General features: G+C 42.8%; 1 protein-coding gene across 2 annotated transcripts in view; it reads right to left on the bottom strand.

Annotated features, from left to right (window-relative positions):
* The window catches only part of PRSS12 (serine protease 12), a 223,810-nt gene that overhangs the window by 175,318 nt on the left and 31,859 nt on the right, over positions 1-16,633 (bottom strand). For both annotated transcript variants that reach the window (XM_063458263.1, XM_063458262.1), the window contains exon 2: positions 47-188. In XM_063458263.1, the coding sequence (XP_063314333.1) occupies positions 47-188 (142 nt within the window). The remainder of the gene's footprint in view (positions 1-46; positions 189-16,633) is intronic.

The following is a 16,633-nucleotide window of genomic DNA, read 5'->3' as shown; positions in this document are numbered from 1 at the left end:
CATTTATGCCACAGTACTTGTGGTTCACTGAAAATAAGAAACTTACCCAAGTTCAAGTTGGCGGCATATTACAGCGGCATCATTATCGTCCCAGTTGCTGCTGCAAATAGTTCCCCAGGTTCCATTAATGTATACCTCCACGGCACTAGCCTCGGACTCACTTTTGCTGCCCCGAAGACGCACTGACCCTGTTAATTGTTAAAAAATGCTTTTAGACAAAGTGATGGCATCCTGCTGCTTGATGTATGTATTCCCCAGACATTACCACTTTGCTTGAAGGCAAAGACTATTTTATTCACAATTACATTCAAGGGTAAAGCCATAAATTCTAAGGTCAGGAAAAATATTTAAGAAAAAATGTCAGTTCATATATAACACATACAATAACATTGTACTTGGGTGCCTTGCATTGCTAAACTCCTCTGTCATCTCAATATTTAGTGTGTTTAGTTGATACATAAGAGCCTGCAAAGGTTTTATATACTGTAATTTAGCAAAAAAATAAATAAAAATTGTAACCACATATATATCACATTATAACCAAGATCTCCCAGACTCCATTTTGGCAATTTAGTTTCTCATCTGCCGGTAAACGTCTATTAATTAGATAACAGTAATACATTTTAGATATCATGTTCTGAAACATGGCAAGCATGATTTATTTTGCCCTTGATACTGTATATTAACTATTCCAATTAATTTCTAGGTGACTTTGCAAACCACGTTTATAATGAGATATATTACATACTGCTCACAGCAACGGAGGTAAACCAGATAATAGAAGACAAAGAAATCATCTGCACAAAGGTATATTAACTTCTAGTAAACATTAGAAGAATTTGCTAGGAGAAGGACACATTCATGGCATGTTTCTTTCACATATAATAAAATATTACAGATGGTCACTGTGAGTGTGAGAAATATAAATGTCTGAATCTTCTTTTTATCAGGGGAACCGGACACTCTAATTCACTTGTTGCTGATCATAATGAAAATTACAGGCATAACTTTGATAAACAAAAAGGGGTTCTCCCAAGCACCAAAAGTCTGGTTCCACGGCAGCTGCTTGCACCTGGAAGATTCATGTCAACATTATCTTTTCAAGTCGTCCAATCATGGAAGGCAAGTAATGGCTACAATCTATTATTGCCACTCAAGGTAAGGCCAGGCTTTGGTGATAAGAAGAGCATTGTTTTTTGTCAATCTGCACAAAAATTTCAAGAGTTACAGACTAAAAGGAACCTTAACTACAGTGAGCTACAGCTGGTTACATTGCATAGAGTTCCCTTGATAAAATGGTAATAATATCTCATTTACTCTCTCTCGCTATATATATATATATATATATATATATATATATATATATATATATATATATCTTCTTTACACCAGCCCTTATATCCCCAATTATTTCAAACTACTGTTTAGTAACATTATTTTTCCTAATTTTCAGAATGTAATAAAAATGTATTTAAGATCAAATTGCTTTTACTGTCTTAAACATTTATTTTTGCAACATTTCAATATTTAATAATAATATTGTATTTAAATTGTAAATTTAGCTTTCAAATACATTCTATTTATTTATCCTTATGAAAAGCTGTGTTGAATCTGACGAAAACAAAACCTAAATTTTTAGGAGATAATAGACATCCTGAACTGGGGGTGCTTACCACTACTGGGAAATTTGCCACCATATTTATTTGAACTCTCTGTAAAACACGGTACTCCTCATTCATTTACAATACAGTAACATTGTAAATGTTAAACAATAATAACCACTTTAAAAAAAAAAAATCACCAACTCAGCTATTTTCATTGTTTGTAGTTTACTGAATAATTCCATTGTACACAAACAGGACATGGTCAAAGAGATACAAATCCTTGTACTGGTTGGCACTATATTTGTTCTGTATTCCAGTTAGCAAGGGATACCTAAGCAGAAAGAATTTATTCTGTGTCTCCTAATATCTAGAGGTATCTCCCCTGTTACCTTTAGGATATTTATCTATATCCAATAATATGTACTTGTGGTTTGGCACCCATTGCCTATGGCTCTGTGCAATGGCTACATGTATCTTTAGCCATGGTGTTTTGTTGGGTTAAATTATATGCCTGGAGTTGGACTATGTGTCAACCAATCTCACGGGGACACGTCAACTTGGGGGCGTGGCCTGTTCAGGTTCCGTTTTCGGCGCGAACAGGCAGCACACGCCCCCTTAATTAATTAATTGGCAAAAGTGAGCTATAAAGAAGCTACCGGTAAGCAAGGTCTTTTCTATAAGCCTCAGTAGAAGGCGCGTTTAGCAGCGCCCAAACACGTGTCAGGTAGCTAGTTTAGAGAGGTGTTGATACTCCAGCCGCTGTAGCTCTAGTTATTTTTAGCCAGTACTTTGATTATCTATTCATTGCCCGGTTTGGGCTTTGTCCTTTGAGTATCTGGGTTTAGTCTTCTAAGGCCCCAATTGCCTGTTTTGGGGGCTTAGATAGTTAAGCCCTTCTTCACCATACCTCCCTTATCTATTGAGATTTCACCCATTACAGAGGAACTACTAACTTTGTATTATTTTTCTTCGGATACATTATCCAGCTGAGCTATATTAGCAACTTAATAGCAGACCTTTCTCTGCTCTGTATGTGTTACCATTATTTCTCTCCCTCAGATGCAATACAATCTTGCCACGTTATATATCTTGCAAGGTTTCTCCCTTATTCTATTTCTAATAAGGGTTCTGTTGGGATAGATACCGACCATCTAAGAGAACAGATGAGAGCATTATTGTAAATTGCTACCATTCTAAGTTACAGTACGAGCACATTACTGGGATTCACTTTCCTTTCAAGATTGTATCGTTCCTATTCAGGAGATACCTTTAGGTTATATATCCCATTTAGGAGGAAATATCTCACCTCTCTATACTTTTGATCATTTATTTATCTATTTTCTGTTGTTTTTTATTCTCTCTAATCAATATTTTACTATTAGTACTATTAAAAGTAAAATTTTATGTGTATCTACGACAATCTGCCAGGGGGCGCCCTGTCCTTTCTGGCCTTTTAGGTCTGTTCTTTTCTTTGCTATATACACTTATGTGAGGGTTATCCCCTATATCGGTCGCCCCCGACACACACCTAGCTGGTTCCCCTAGGGGTTCCTAGCTCGCTTTTCTCCTGATTTTAGAAATACCCACTGGTTGTTTTTTTTGCAAGTTATATGGCAATACGTACAAGTAGCACTTTGCTATTTCCAAACCATTTATTTTTTCAGAATTAACGCGTTACATTGTAACACTGATATCTGTCAGGAATCCCTGAATAACCTTTCCCATGTGTATATTTTTAAAAGAAAACAACCTAAGGTATTAAACTTGGAGTATTTTGACTCTTTCCATGCAACCATTTTACCACCAATCTATGCCAAATTAAAAAAATAAAATAATATTGGTGATTTTTTTGACACACATAGCAATTTCAGAATACATGTACTGAGAACTTTAAAGGTTACTGAGAAAGGACACCCCAACAGTGATACCACCCATGTACAGGTGTCCTCTGGGGGCTAAAAGACCTTATTTGGAGGGTGCGCATTCCAGTTTTCCAACTTGGAATTTTCAGAGCTGGCCATCATGCACCCATTGGGACATTTTTGAAGCTGGCCAATGTAATTTACCCCCATTAAACCATATATTTTTGAAATGTAGACACCTTAGGGTATTTTAAATGGTGGTATTTTAAAACTAGCCATGCAATAATTCTACCATCAGTCTTTGTCAAACTTTTGGGTAGTCTTTTTTTTTTGTGTTATTTTTCTCTCACATTGCACTTTAGGCATGGATTATCAGTTCCTGTTAGGTGTTACTGCCAAAGAACACCTCAATATGTGTTCAGCAAAATCTCCTGAGTACAGTGATACCACCAATGCATAGGTTTGTTGGGTTGTTTTGGGGAGTGCAATGCCAAACTTCTGACATGTGTTTTTCAAATCTGACTTATCTTCTTTGCCTATCTTCTTTTTGGGTGGCTTTTTAGCTATTCCAATTTATTTTCTTGCCATGAGCATGCATATATTTGAAAAGTAGACACCCCACGGTATTGTATATGGAGTGTTTTGATGCCTTTGATGCAATAGTTTTATTCATTTTTCAATTTTCATTTTTACACACACATTTGTGTGTGATTTAGGGGAGCCTGTTGTTGATTATTGCAAGAAAATACTCCAGGTTGTTTTCAGCAAGGCCTCCTGAGTACAACCATGTCTCCCATGCATAGCTTTGCCAGGATTTTGGGAAGGTTCAGTTACAATAGTATGACTTGTAATTTAAGTTGAAATTGAGAGTATTTCTTCTGAAAGGCCTATCTTTAGTTTGGGGCTTATCACATACCCCAGCAGGTAAACGCAACAAAAAAGAACAAATAAAAATGAACGGCAAATGTTAAAAAATAGATAAAAAGTAGACCAGTGTGTGGTATCGTTTGAAGCAGTCCCCAATACAGAGTCCAGGCTGTCCAGGGCAACCAAGACAGTGATATACGGTATATTTTCTCTGCCCCCTCTTAAAACAGACACATCATCGCCCAGAAACATCTCTATAAACTGCTGAGGGCTAAATCCTGCAACATCCACATACATGCCAGGTGTTGCAGTGAAGAGTGGGATATCTGGCCTCTCGCGATGAGGCACTACCCACTTCTCAGCGCTATACGACCTCTGTGAGCTCTGGGACATGATCACAATCACTTATCTTAGTGATCTGTCACACAAAAAAAACACACACAAAAAAATGAACCCCTAAAAAAATGCACAGACAGCTAAATAAGTGCTGCTGTGCAAGAGCAGGTGATCTATACAGTGATCACTGGCAGGATAGGGGTTAATAGCTCTGCAGGGCTGCCATCAGAAATTTTGGGGCCCCTGACACAGCTCAAGGTCTGGGCCCCCCGGCGCCTGCACCCGAGTCCGCCCACAGGGATGCAGTGTCTGCAGGGCCGGTGCAAGGATTTTTGCCGCCCTAGGCAAAAGTAAAGTTTGCCACCCCCCCATGTGACATCACAGTGCCCCACCCATATGATCTGCCATGTTAACTAACACAGTGCTGCAGTGCCGCCGTGTTTACAATAAAAGGCCTGCAGGGACAGGCTATAGACACCAGAACCACTACATTAAGCTGCAGTGGTTCTGGGGACTATAGTGTCCCTTTAATGTGAGGTAAATTAAAGATTAGTGCCACGAATAATATACTAGATTGCCTACTTACAACCAGATGAGGATGATGATGGGCTTCAGCTGCCGTCTGGCTCCACTGGTCTGGTGTAGAACAGGCTCTCTGGAGGCGGTTTGTAACTGTGGTCACAAAAATCAATGTTCTGGGAGAACGAGAAGCAGCTCCATTTTTTGAGGGCCCTTTACACAGCTCAAGGTCTGGGTCCCAGGGTCCACCTTCATGTTCCACCAATGAGTTTGTTCACAGGGGTGTGGGGGGGGGGGGGGGGTCCTGATGTGTGTAAGGAATGCATTGTGTGAATCTGTGTTTGTATGTGTAAGGGCTGCAAGGTGAGTTTGTGTATGTATGGGATGCAGTGTGTGTGTCTGTAAGGGATGCACTGAGTGTGTGGAAGGGGTGCATTGTGTGTTGCTGTGTGTAAGGGATGCATTGCTTGTGTATGTGTGTCTGTGTGTAATGCATTGTGTTTTTCTGTGTGCAAGGGGTGCAGTGTGTGTGAGTGTGTGTGATGGATGTCAATCTCTCCCCCTCCCCCCGTCAATTTCCTTCTTCTCCCCCCCTCCAATTTCCTTCTTCTCCCCCTCCCTCTCATTTCCTTCTTCTCCCCCTCCCTCTCATTTCCTTCTTCTCCCCCTCCCTCTCATTTCCTTCTTCTCCCCCTCCCTCTCATTTCCTTCTTCTCCCCCTCCCTCTCATTGCCTTCTCCCCCCTCCAATTTCCTTCCTTCTCCCCCCTCCAATTTCCTTCCTCCCTCCCCCCTCAAATTTCCTTCCTCCCTCCCCCCTCAAATTTCCTTCCTCTCCCCCCTCCCTCAAATTTCCTTCCTCTCCCCCCTCCCTCAAATTTCCTTCCTCTCCCCCCCTCCCTCAAATTTCCTTCCTCTCCCCCCTCCCTCAAATTTCCTTCCTCTCCCCCCTCCCTCAAATTTCCTTCCTCTCCCCCCTCCCTCAAATTTCCTTCCTCTCCCCCCTCCCTCAAATTTCCTTCCTCTCCCCCCTCCCTCAAATTTCCTTCCTCCCCCCCTCAAATGTCCTCCCTTCCTCTCCCCCCCTCAAATGTCCTCCCTTCCTCTCCCCCTCCCTCAAATTTCCTCCCTTCCTCTCCGCCTCCCTCAAATTTCCTCCCTTCCTCTCCCCCTCCCTCAAATTTCCTCCCTTCCTCTCCCCCCTCAAATTCCTACCTCTCCCTCCCCTCCCTCAAATTTCCTTCCTCTCCCCCCCAAATTTCCTTCCTCTCCCCCCCCAAATTTCCTTCCTCTCCCCCCCAAATTTCCTCCCTCTCCCCCCCATTCCTCAAATGTCCTCCCTTCCCTCCCTCTCCCCCCACTCATTCAAATTTCCTCCCTCCCCCCCCCACTCATTCATATTTCCTCCCTCCCCCCCTCCCTCAAATTTCCTGCCTTCCCTCTCCCCCCCACTCATTCAAATTCCCCCCCGCCACCCCCACCCACTCAAATTTCCTGACGCCCGGTGACCCGGCGGGCGCGCGAGGGAGCACTCTCCTCTGAGTACTTCCTCTTCAGCTCCCTCGTGCGCCGCGTACTGATGCCGGAGCCGGAAGATGACGTCATCTTCCGGCTCCGGCATCAGTACGGTGCGCGAGGGAGCTGAAGAGGAAGTACTCAGAGGAGAGTGCTCCCTCGCGCGCCCGCCGGGTGTCAGCAGGGCCAGCCTCTGGGGGGCCCTGAGGTGACCGGCTGCTGGGCCCCCCAGGAGAAGAGGCTGGCCCAGTGGGAACATACCGGGGTCGCAGGGCCCCCTGTGACCCGGTATGTTCCCACTGAATGTGGGGCCCGGACGACCTGAGCAGTCCAGGCCCCCCAGGACCGCCGGGCCCATGACAACCGTTTCGGTTGTCATGCCCTGATGGCGGCCCTGTAGCTCTGAAAAGAGTTTTGGGGTCTCACAAAAAAAAATCACCAAAAAATGAACCCCTAAAAACATGCACAGACAGCAAAAATATGCTGCTGTGCAAGAGCCAGTGATTTTAGTGATCACTGGCAAGATAGGGTGTAATGGTCTCACATTTTTACAAATCCCTACCTATAACTACCTAAATCTCTCTACCTAAAACACAAAACTCTCTCCCTCTCTCACTAAAACACAAGTAAAGAGAGGGAGATCCATATTGATCAGTCAATATTTATAAAATTCTTATAGGGGCAAGCTCTGATTGGATGTCCCTGGCCTGCCAGAAGCCCCATGATGCACTTCCTTTAGAAAGGCAGCACCATCGTGGGAGCCACATGGCTGGGAGGGGGGAGGGAGCGTTAATAAATGTATTTTCTATATTTTTTTCTTAATTCTTCACTGAGTGCCTCGACCCCTCGAGGCATTCAGCACAGGCAGAGCATCGGAACTCTACCCGATGGCTTCCGATGCTCTGATTAACTGCCAGGCGCCACATGGAGCAACCCAGCAGTAAGGAGAGGTATTGCACAATGCCTCGACATCGAGGCATCGCTGCAATACGAGCAGAGCGACTGGAAGCGATTATAAACACTTCCAGCGTTCAAATTAGCCACGGACATAACAGGTACGTCCGCGGGCCTTAAGGATTTTTGCAGGGCAGGATTTTCCATTAGCCAGAGTTTCCACCTGTCTAGAGGTGCCTGTTTTTAGCACTTCTAATGTGCCTATTTGAACTTAAAATAGGCTGGTGGGGAGAGATACAGGTGATACTCGAAAAATTTGAATATCGTGCAAAGGTTCATTTATTTCAGTAATGCAACGTAAAAGGGGAAACTAATATATGAGATATACGCATTACATGCAAAGCAAGATAGTTCAAGCCGTGATTTGTCATGTGCGATGATTATGGCTTACATTTGAAAACCCCAAATCCACAATATCAGTAAATTAGAATATTGTGAAAAGGTGCAATGTTCTAGGCTCACAGTGTCCCACTCTAATCAGCTAAGTAAGCCATAACACCTGCAAAGGGTTTCTGAGCCATTAAATGGTCTCTCAGTCTGGTTCAGTAGGAATCACAATCATGGGGAAGACTGCTGACCTGACAGTTATGCAGAAAACCATCATTGACACCCTCCATAAGGAGGGAAAGCCTTTAAAAGGTAATTGCGAAGGAAGTTGGATGTTCCCAAAGTGCTGTATCAAAGCACATTAATAGAAAGTTATGTGGAAGGGAAAAGTGTAGAAGAAAAAGGTGCACAAGCAGCAGGGATGACCGAAGCCTGGAGAGGATTGTCAGGTAAAGGCCATTCAAAAGTGTTGGGGACTTTCACAAGGAGTGGACTGAGGCTGGAGTCAGTGCATCAAGAGCCACCACACACATACGGATCCTGGACATGGGCTTCAGATGTCATATTCCTCTTGTCAAGCCGCTGCTAAACCACAAACAACGTCAGAAGCGTCTTACCTGGGCTAAAGAAAAACAGACGTGGTCTGTTCCTCAGCGGTCCAAAGTCCTCTTTTCTGATGAGAGCAACTTTTGCATCTCATTTGGAAACCAAGGACCCAGAGTCTGGAGGAAGAATGGAGAGGCACACACTGCAAGATGCTTGAAGTCCAGTGTGAAGTTTCCACAGTCTGGTTTGGGGATTTGGGGAGCCATGTCATCTGCTGGTGTTGGTCCACTGTGCTTCATTAAGTCCAGGGTCAATGCAGCCGTCTACCAGGAGATTTTGGAGCACTTCATGCTTCCTTCAGTAAAGGAGTTGAAGCATGCGTGGGATAGGCATAAGGCTATCCTAACTATAAGATAATGCCAGGGACTAATGAAAGTATTTAGAAAACTGGGCAGACTAGATGGGCCGAATGGTTCTTATCTGCCGTCACATTCTATGTTTCTATGTTTCTTCTGCAGACGAGCTTTATGGGGATGCTGACTTCATTTTCCAGCAGGACTTGGCACCTGCCCACACTGCCAAAAGCACCAAAGCCTGATTCAATGACCGTGGGATTACTGTGCTTGATTGGCCAGCAAACTCACCTGACCAGAACCCCATAGAGAATCTATGGGGCATTGCCAAGAGAAAGATGAGAGGCATAAGACCGAACAATGCAGAAGAGCTGAAGGCCGCTATTGAAGCATCCTGGTCTTCCATAACACCTCAGCAGTGCCACAGGCTGATAGCTTCCATGCCACGCCACATTGAGGCAGTAATTGCTGCAAAGGGGGCCTAAACCAAGTACTGAGTCCATATGCATGCTTATACTTTTCAGAGGTCCGATATTGTTCTATGTACACTCCTTGTATTATTCATTGCATGTAATAGTCTACTTTACTGAGATTGTGGATTTGGGATTTTCATGAGCTATAAGCCATAATCATCGCCCTTATGACAAATCACGACTTGAACTATCTTGCTTTGCATGTAATGCGTATATCTCATATACTAGTTTCCCGTTTTACGTTGCATTACTGAAATAAATTAACTTTTGCACGATATTCTAATTTTGCGAGTATCATCTATATGTGTAGTCCAGTCAGCCTTAAAGTCCATTAGCCCTTAGTCCATTAGCCCTGCAAAGCTAATTATTGCCATTCTAAAAAAACTGCATTAACTACTATACAGGGTTAACTCGATTTCTAGTGGCTGTCTACCAGACAGCCACTACAGGGACTTCCAGGCTGTTTCAGGTTTTGGTCACCTAACTGATGCTGGACATCCTCACGCTATGCATGAGAACTTCAAGTGTCACCCGAATTCCCATAGGAAAGTATTGTTGCTGCGCATGAGGTCACCCTACTGGCTGACGTCTGTGGGGGAAGAGCGAAGTCACAGCTGGGGTTTTTAATCCCTTCTGCACCTTGGGGGGAAAGGAGGAGAGAGCAGATGGGCTCCGTGACAGAGTGGGATGCTAAAGTCCCAGAAAAACAAGTTTGTTTTCCTGCCACTATAGTTTCCCTTTAATAGCAGAGCACCTGACATGTAAATCCATCACCTGACATGTAAATCTAGTTATCTGTACAACATACTAGCCACACTGATGGTAACAATTACAAATAATAATAGCTACTATCTCTGTGTATCACACAGAGTATCTGTGGAAGGGTTATGTATGTTCAATGTTTTGCTCATCTCAGAACGCAGATACAAGCAACAGATATGTATAGATTGTACTCTATATATTTGCTGATGGTCTAACTAGCGATATGCCCTCGTATCTTCTCAGTGTAAGTAGCATTTAACGTTTTAACAGCTTACTTTGGGTCTGTTGTGTACCAGTTGTCTCCTCTATTAGTGTCATAAGCTGCTGCAAGGAGCATCTGTTGGCCAATCGAGTTAAAACCTGCTGTCTAATAAGTATCTGCCTGCACTGCTGGGCTTAGGTCAGAGCAGAGGAATTCTAAACTGCAGAGAAGGAAGTAACCGGTGCCAGGCATATGCCAGGTAGGTTGTCAAACTGTTCTTAACTGTCCCCATTTGCGGCAGTCAGATAAGTAAAGGTCAATCGCGGGCACTGCCATTTTGGTCTGGCATGGTTCTTCTTCTCGTTGACGTCAGCGCTGTACTCTCGTTTGTATTTCAGACCCTATAGTGTTCCTTTAACCTTGCAATGTCAAGTTATCCCAGTCGTCTAAACCCTGCAATGTAGAGAAACTGCAATGTTTACATTGCATAGTTAGGACTGCCTCTAGTGACTTCCTACCAGACAGCCACTAGAGGTGCTTCCCGCTGTTTTAAGGAGTTTAAAACTCTGTGAAACTGGACATCCTCACGCTTTGCATAAGGCGGTCCAGTGTCTTGAAAATCATTGATTCAATGCGTTCTTATGGGTAAGGCCTAAAGAGTATGTAGCGTTCACCGCGCATGTGCATGAGGTTCCCCCCTCACTCACAATGACAATGATGTTGGTGGAGGTGGAGACAAAGCCAGCACCAAGGAACTTCCATGCTGGAACTGGGTGAGTGTTTAATGGGTTTTTGACCCTTTGATTGCAACAGGAGGAGAGCCTAGGGGCAGAGGGACACTAAAGTCGAAGTAATACAGCTTTATACTACAGTGTTCCTTTAATGAAAGCACATAATAATCGTTATATTTACGTAACAGTATTTCTCAGTCTCTACTCATTATTATTGGTTGCATGAGTCCTAAAAGAAACAAATACGAGTACTTCAGGATATTTCTAAGTTCTCTCACTCTCTAAAATATCAATTTCCCAGTAAAATTAAACAAAGATCTTAGCATCTGGAAGTGATTAACTATGCAAAAATTGCTTGCTATTTCAACATTCAAAATGTCCATTTTCTCTGAACGCTGTTGTGCGTACCTCGCTGCACAGTTTGCTTTTGCTTGTCATTACAAACGAGTATTGTGTCTATTCTTCTGAAAGTAGTCATCACATCCAGTATTAAAAGCAGACTCTTTAGAATTTATAAACAACAACAGAAAGTAAATAGCTTATATATATATATTGAACTTATCAACCATACAATGCATGGCCAGTTTGTGGAGCTGCAAAGAAATATCATCTTGCTAGGATATGGTACAGATTGTGAGATAAACTGAATGGATATCTCTGTCCGTTACACATTACCATAAACGGTAATTGTGGGTTACTTCCGCAGTTCTTTTTGGACTCACATAACTGTAAGACCTTCACAAGAAATGTTTAAAGACATGGTGATCAGGATCTTATGATGCGTTGATCCCTCTCCCTCCTCTATACGCCCTACTAAGGGGTTACAAAAAAACTACAAATGCATTAATAATAATACACTACATGGTAAAAAGTGTGAACACCCCTTGTGTCAGCCTCAGGAACATTGAATTAGGATCACACCCAAATTCAAATGTGGTATACATTTTTACTACAAGAAGCCCAGCATATGATTGCAGAAAAGACACATAGATATAACGCCTTCATAAAAGAGTTTCTGTACATTACTGACTAAAGCGATTTTTTTTTTTTTTTGTTGGGCATTTGTTCCACCACAATTTCCCCATGTTCTCTCTGCACGCTGCACCTGTGCTTATTAAATCTTGTTTTAAAAGACTTGGCAATTAAGATAATGGAAAGTATGAATAAAATAGTAGAAACTAAGGAAAAATGAAATACAACATTGTCATAGTTTTGTTTATATTTAATTCTACACAACTAGAACTAATGTAACCTCATACAGGTTACATTATGTTTCTCATTTTGGGCAATTCGTCACATCTCTGTAGGAGTCTCTAGTTGCTGTCCCATACAAAGTCTGTGTGATTCAAACAGGATGACCACCTTTTAACCAGCTTTGGCTTTAGTAAATATTTGAATTTCCAATATAGTCGGAATTTAGATATTTTCCTCACATTTTGTCCATCCTCGTATAATTCTGTGTATAGTGAACAATTTCATAGAGAATAGCTACAACTACTTCAGGACAGCACCAGGTGAAAAAGGGCTCACAAATCCAATGAGATCAAAAGCGGGCTTCTGACAGCTCATGAAGAGTGGAGGCAGGCGGGCGGCCGGCCGGCCAGGTGTTCTATCAAAATCCCCTCACGGAGAGTGGAGGCGGGCGGCTCACTGAGTGTGGAGTCGGTGAGGGAGCTGTAATCGTCCTGCTCTGCTCCTTCCTTCGCAGTAATGCTGGAAGCCAGAATATGACGTCACTCCGGCCCCAGTGAGACACAATGAGCAGGAAAATTATCAGATAGCCCCACTGAACCCACAGTATCCACTCCAGCTCTTCAAAAAGGTAGGGAGGCTGGGTGAACACATTTAAATAAAACATGTGAAAATGTTTGTAAGTGCTGCAGTATCGTGAGTGTGTCTGTCAGTGAGTGTGTGTGAGTGTTGCAGTATTAGTGAGTGTGTGTGTGTGTATGTCTGTCAGTGAGTGTGTGTGAGTGTTGCAGTATTAGTGAGTGTGTGTGTGTATGTCTGTCAGTGAGTGTGTGTGAGTGTTGCAGTATTAGTGAGTGTGTGTGTGTGTATGTCTGTCAGTGAGTGTGTGTGAGTGTTGCAGTATCAGTGAGTGTGTGTGTGTCTGTCGGTGAGTTTGTGTGTGTCTGTGTCTGTTTACGTGACCTGCCCTCCTCCAATCACATGGGAAACGTATGTTTACTCACATATTCCCCCACGCTGTGCTGATCTCACCACAGCTGGTGCCCCATCCATGGCTGAGTTTAGTTTTGATGATCTCAGCCAATCCAATGCTTCCACCTTATAGTAAAACACTGGGAGACTATTGGGCATGTGCATCAAAACACCATGCAGCGCCAATCAACTTCTCCTCAAACAGATGCATTGAATCCATTGCACTCCTACGGAGAGCATTAAGCTCCACCATGCAGAGTGTGCAGCTGCTGAACCACTGACCCAGAAGCAGCTCTTGAATTCATCTGAGTGACTGCCACTAGAGATGTTTCTAGGCAGCAATGCAAACATTGCCCTTTGTCTGAAAATACATTGTTTACATTGAAAAGCATGCACGGACAGGCTATAGACTTCAGAACAACTACAGCTGTAGTGGGTCTGGTGACTATAGTGTCCCTTTAAGAATTGCATTTTTGAGGTTAAAAAGCCTGGCTCCTAACTTTTTGAGCTGGCTCCTGGATTCCAAGTAAATTAGTCAAGCCCCGAACGACATAGCAATACCAGAAATTGATGGGAACTATGAGGAGGACAGCAACATGTAAGTACCTCCCGGGACTTATACAGGTCCTGAAATCCCAACTCTATGGCAAGAACTAGATCCACACCATCAACACATGCAACCTATTAATCATCAAGTAACCAGCTAAAATAATAATAATAACATATCCCAGAGAGGAGCTGAACACTGTGTATATCAAAATTCTGAAATTGACCACCTGAAATCCAGTGACCACAGACTGTGCACCAGCAGGAAGAAAGTTGGAGCTTAATGGATATCAATACCATCATCCAGAAAAAATACAGAACATTCATACATACATCATGAAGACAAACTCTTAAGGGAAAATATCAAACAACAGCAGACATAGGATGCAAATAAGTAGGTTCCAAGGCAGGAGAAATCCTTCCATGTACCACCAGCAGATTGTGGATATGGCTACCATCATGAAATCTGTATAGTGATTGTCAAAGACAGAAGTTAAGAGAGCACCAAGGCACTAATCCTAGTAGGACATTAGCAGACACTTAGTCCCAGAGCTGTGTTTCTATAACATAAAACAGGTGTAACGGATCACCTGGCACCCGACTGGGTACCTCCGTTAATGGATGCTCCTAGTGCTTCCGGAGGGCTCCAAGCACTCCACTTGACACCATAAGCACCGCAGACCCCACAAACCGCCGCAGCTTGGTTGGGGTATCGCCGTCTCCTACCCACCCTGGACCTACGACAAGGCTCCAGGTTCCAGTGGGTGAACCTCTTTCCCCAGAGAGTGAAGCAGGAACAAGTTCTTAAAAGAGCTTAGTGATTTTCCAAGGGAGTATGAAGAGCATAGCAATCCCTTGTAGCTGTTTCCCCCAATAAGAGACAGGACTCTAAATTGAGGGTGAAGTAGAACTGGTTTAATGAGTACAAAGGCATTTCTTATATACAGTTTTCCCCATAAGGTTACCACCCACGTGGACCTTGTGGAGCACAGGACACAGTCACAACAGCCACTCAACACAGTATTGTACAGTTAGACACTCCCAGCGAATGTACGCAAGCCCTCCCCTCTGCCTGTGATACAATTACCAAACACAATGGACTAACTAAATTACCACAGACAGAAAATATCCAGTTTTACCCAAAGACCAGAAACACCCCAAAACAACAACATATCCCCACTAGCCCTGATCTGGGTGAACAACATATCCAAAAATCACCCAGATCAGAGCAGGGGTTCAAAAGTTTTATTGAAGTCACATTTGACCGACCGCAAGCATGGCTTTCATGCCCAAAATAGTTCCACAGATTTAGGCTGTGCGGACGGTCTATCTTCTCCTCTATCCTGGAGATAATTGGCTTAAGTGGCTGTGGTAAACCAATTATCTCCAGGTACAAGAAATATCTCTAAGTCCAAAAACTGTTACAAAAACCACATAAAAATACATAACTCTTATAAAACAATGTTTAACCTATATGTCCAACATATCCCCAGATAGCGCTCCAGATGAGCGCTCAATATGTCCAATGTTAAAAGTGTCCTATAGTAAAGGAAGGGTTAGGTCAGAAAATAGCAAGGGCTGATGGGAGATTGAGAAGGGACAAAGCAGCCAGTCCGCACCTTAGATCCTGTTGTGACAAACTCCCCTTTTTAACCCCTTAAGGACATACGACATGTGTGACACGTCATGATTCCCTTTTATTCCAGAAGTTTGGTCCTTAAGGGGTTAAGGGAGTTTGCCATGAGTTTTTGGATGGGCCTGCTTGCCAGCCTCTTGCCCTGCAACTATGGCCCCTGGGGTGTATTGCCATTTAAAAAGTCTATTTGGGTTTATTGGATTTTATAAAACTTTTTCTGCCGCTTTAAATCCATGGGGAAAATGTGCCTCTTCCCCTCCCTCTTTTTCCCGTCCTATTGTTTCTCCAGCAGGGCATTGTCCCAGGGACACTGCCAGCCCAGTTTAAGGCCTTTGAGTCGATAGAGCACACAGTATAATTACCAATATGGATACCGTACTCTCCTGGATCCCAGGGTGCAACCAGGCCTGAGGTTGGCCAATCCTCACAATGTGATTTGCAAAAAAGTAATGATGGTCCAGGCACTCAAGTTCAATCCAGTGGGCAGATTTATTGGAGCGAAGTAGAAACAAAATTTCGGCCCACAACAGGGCCTTTGTCAAGCTTGTAGTATAATAAAATAAAAAAGGGTTTGAAGGAATCATTTAACGATGTGTAGTTACTATATCCTCTCAGTAAAGTGGCTCTAGTAAATCAACTGCTAGCTGAAAGCCATTTATCTCTAAAAATACAGCCAAAAAAAAAAAAAAAAACTATTTAATTATGAGCTCAACTCAAATCAACTGAATGAAATGTTAGACAATATGAAAAAAAAACATTTATGCCAGCATATTCCCCAGCTAACATTGTGTCTGGAATGTATCTGAAAGGTCTTCACAACATTACACTCCCAGTTACCAATCACTAAAGCAACACAGAGTTGGAAATAATGGCTCAATCTATTATATGTTACTTAAAAGATCATTTAGAGCAAGGAAGTAGCATTAGCAAGAACTTAAACTTTTCCTCTATAAAAAAAATGAACACCTGAGAAAACAGAATACATCCACACAGCTGTGCAAGTGTTACTTCATAGCGTACCTTTAAATGGCAAAAGGTATTGAGTCACAATATAAATATCATGAATTGTAAAAAAACAGTGTTCTGAAGACAGGGTTTATAGTGTGTTAATGTTTTTTTACCTCCTCCCACTCAACTCAGAGAAAAGATTTGCACTAAAGAACAAACTTTTAACAACTAAAAAAACACCAGTGGTAACATTGATATGTTAAAGTAACATAATTATCAATTAATGGTGG

This window comes from Pelobates fuscus, chromosome 6 (genome assembly GCF_036172605.1).
Source record: "Pelobates fuscus isolate aPelFus1 chromosome 6, aPelFus1.pri, whole genome shotgun sequence".
Classification (NCBI taxonomy): Eukaryota; Metazoa; Chordata; class Amphibia; order Anura; family Pelobatidae; genus Pelobates; species Pelobates fuscus.
The sequence above is the reverse complement of the archived record's forward strand: the minus strand, read 5'-3'. Positions and strand labels throughout refer to the sequence as shown.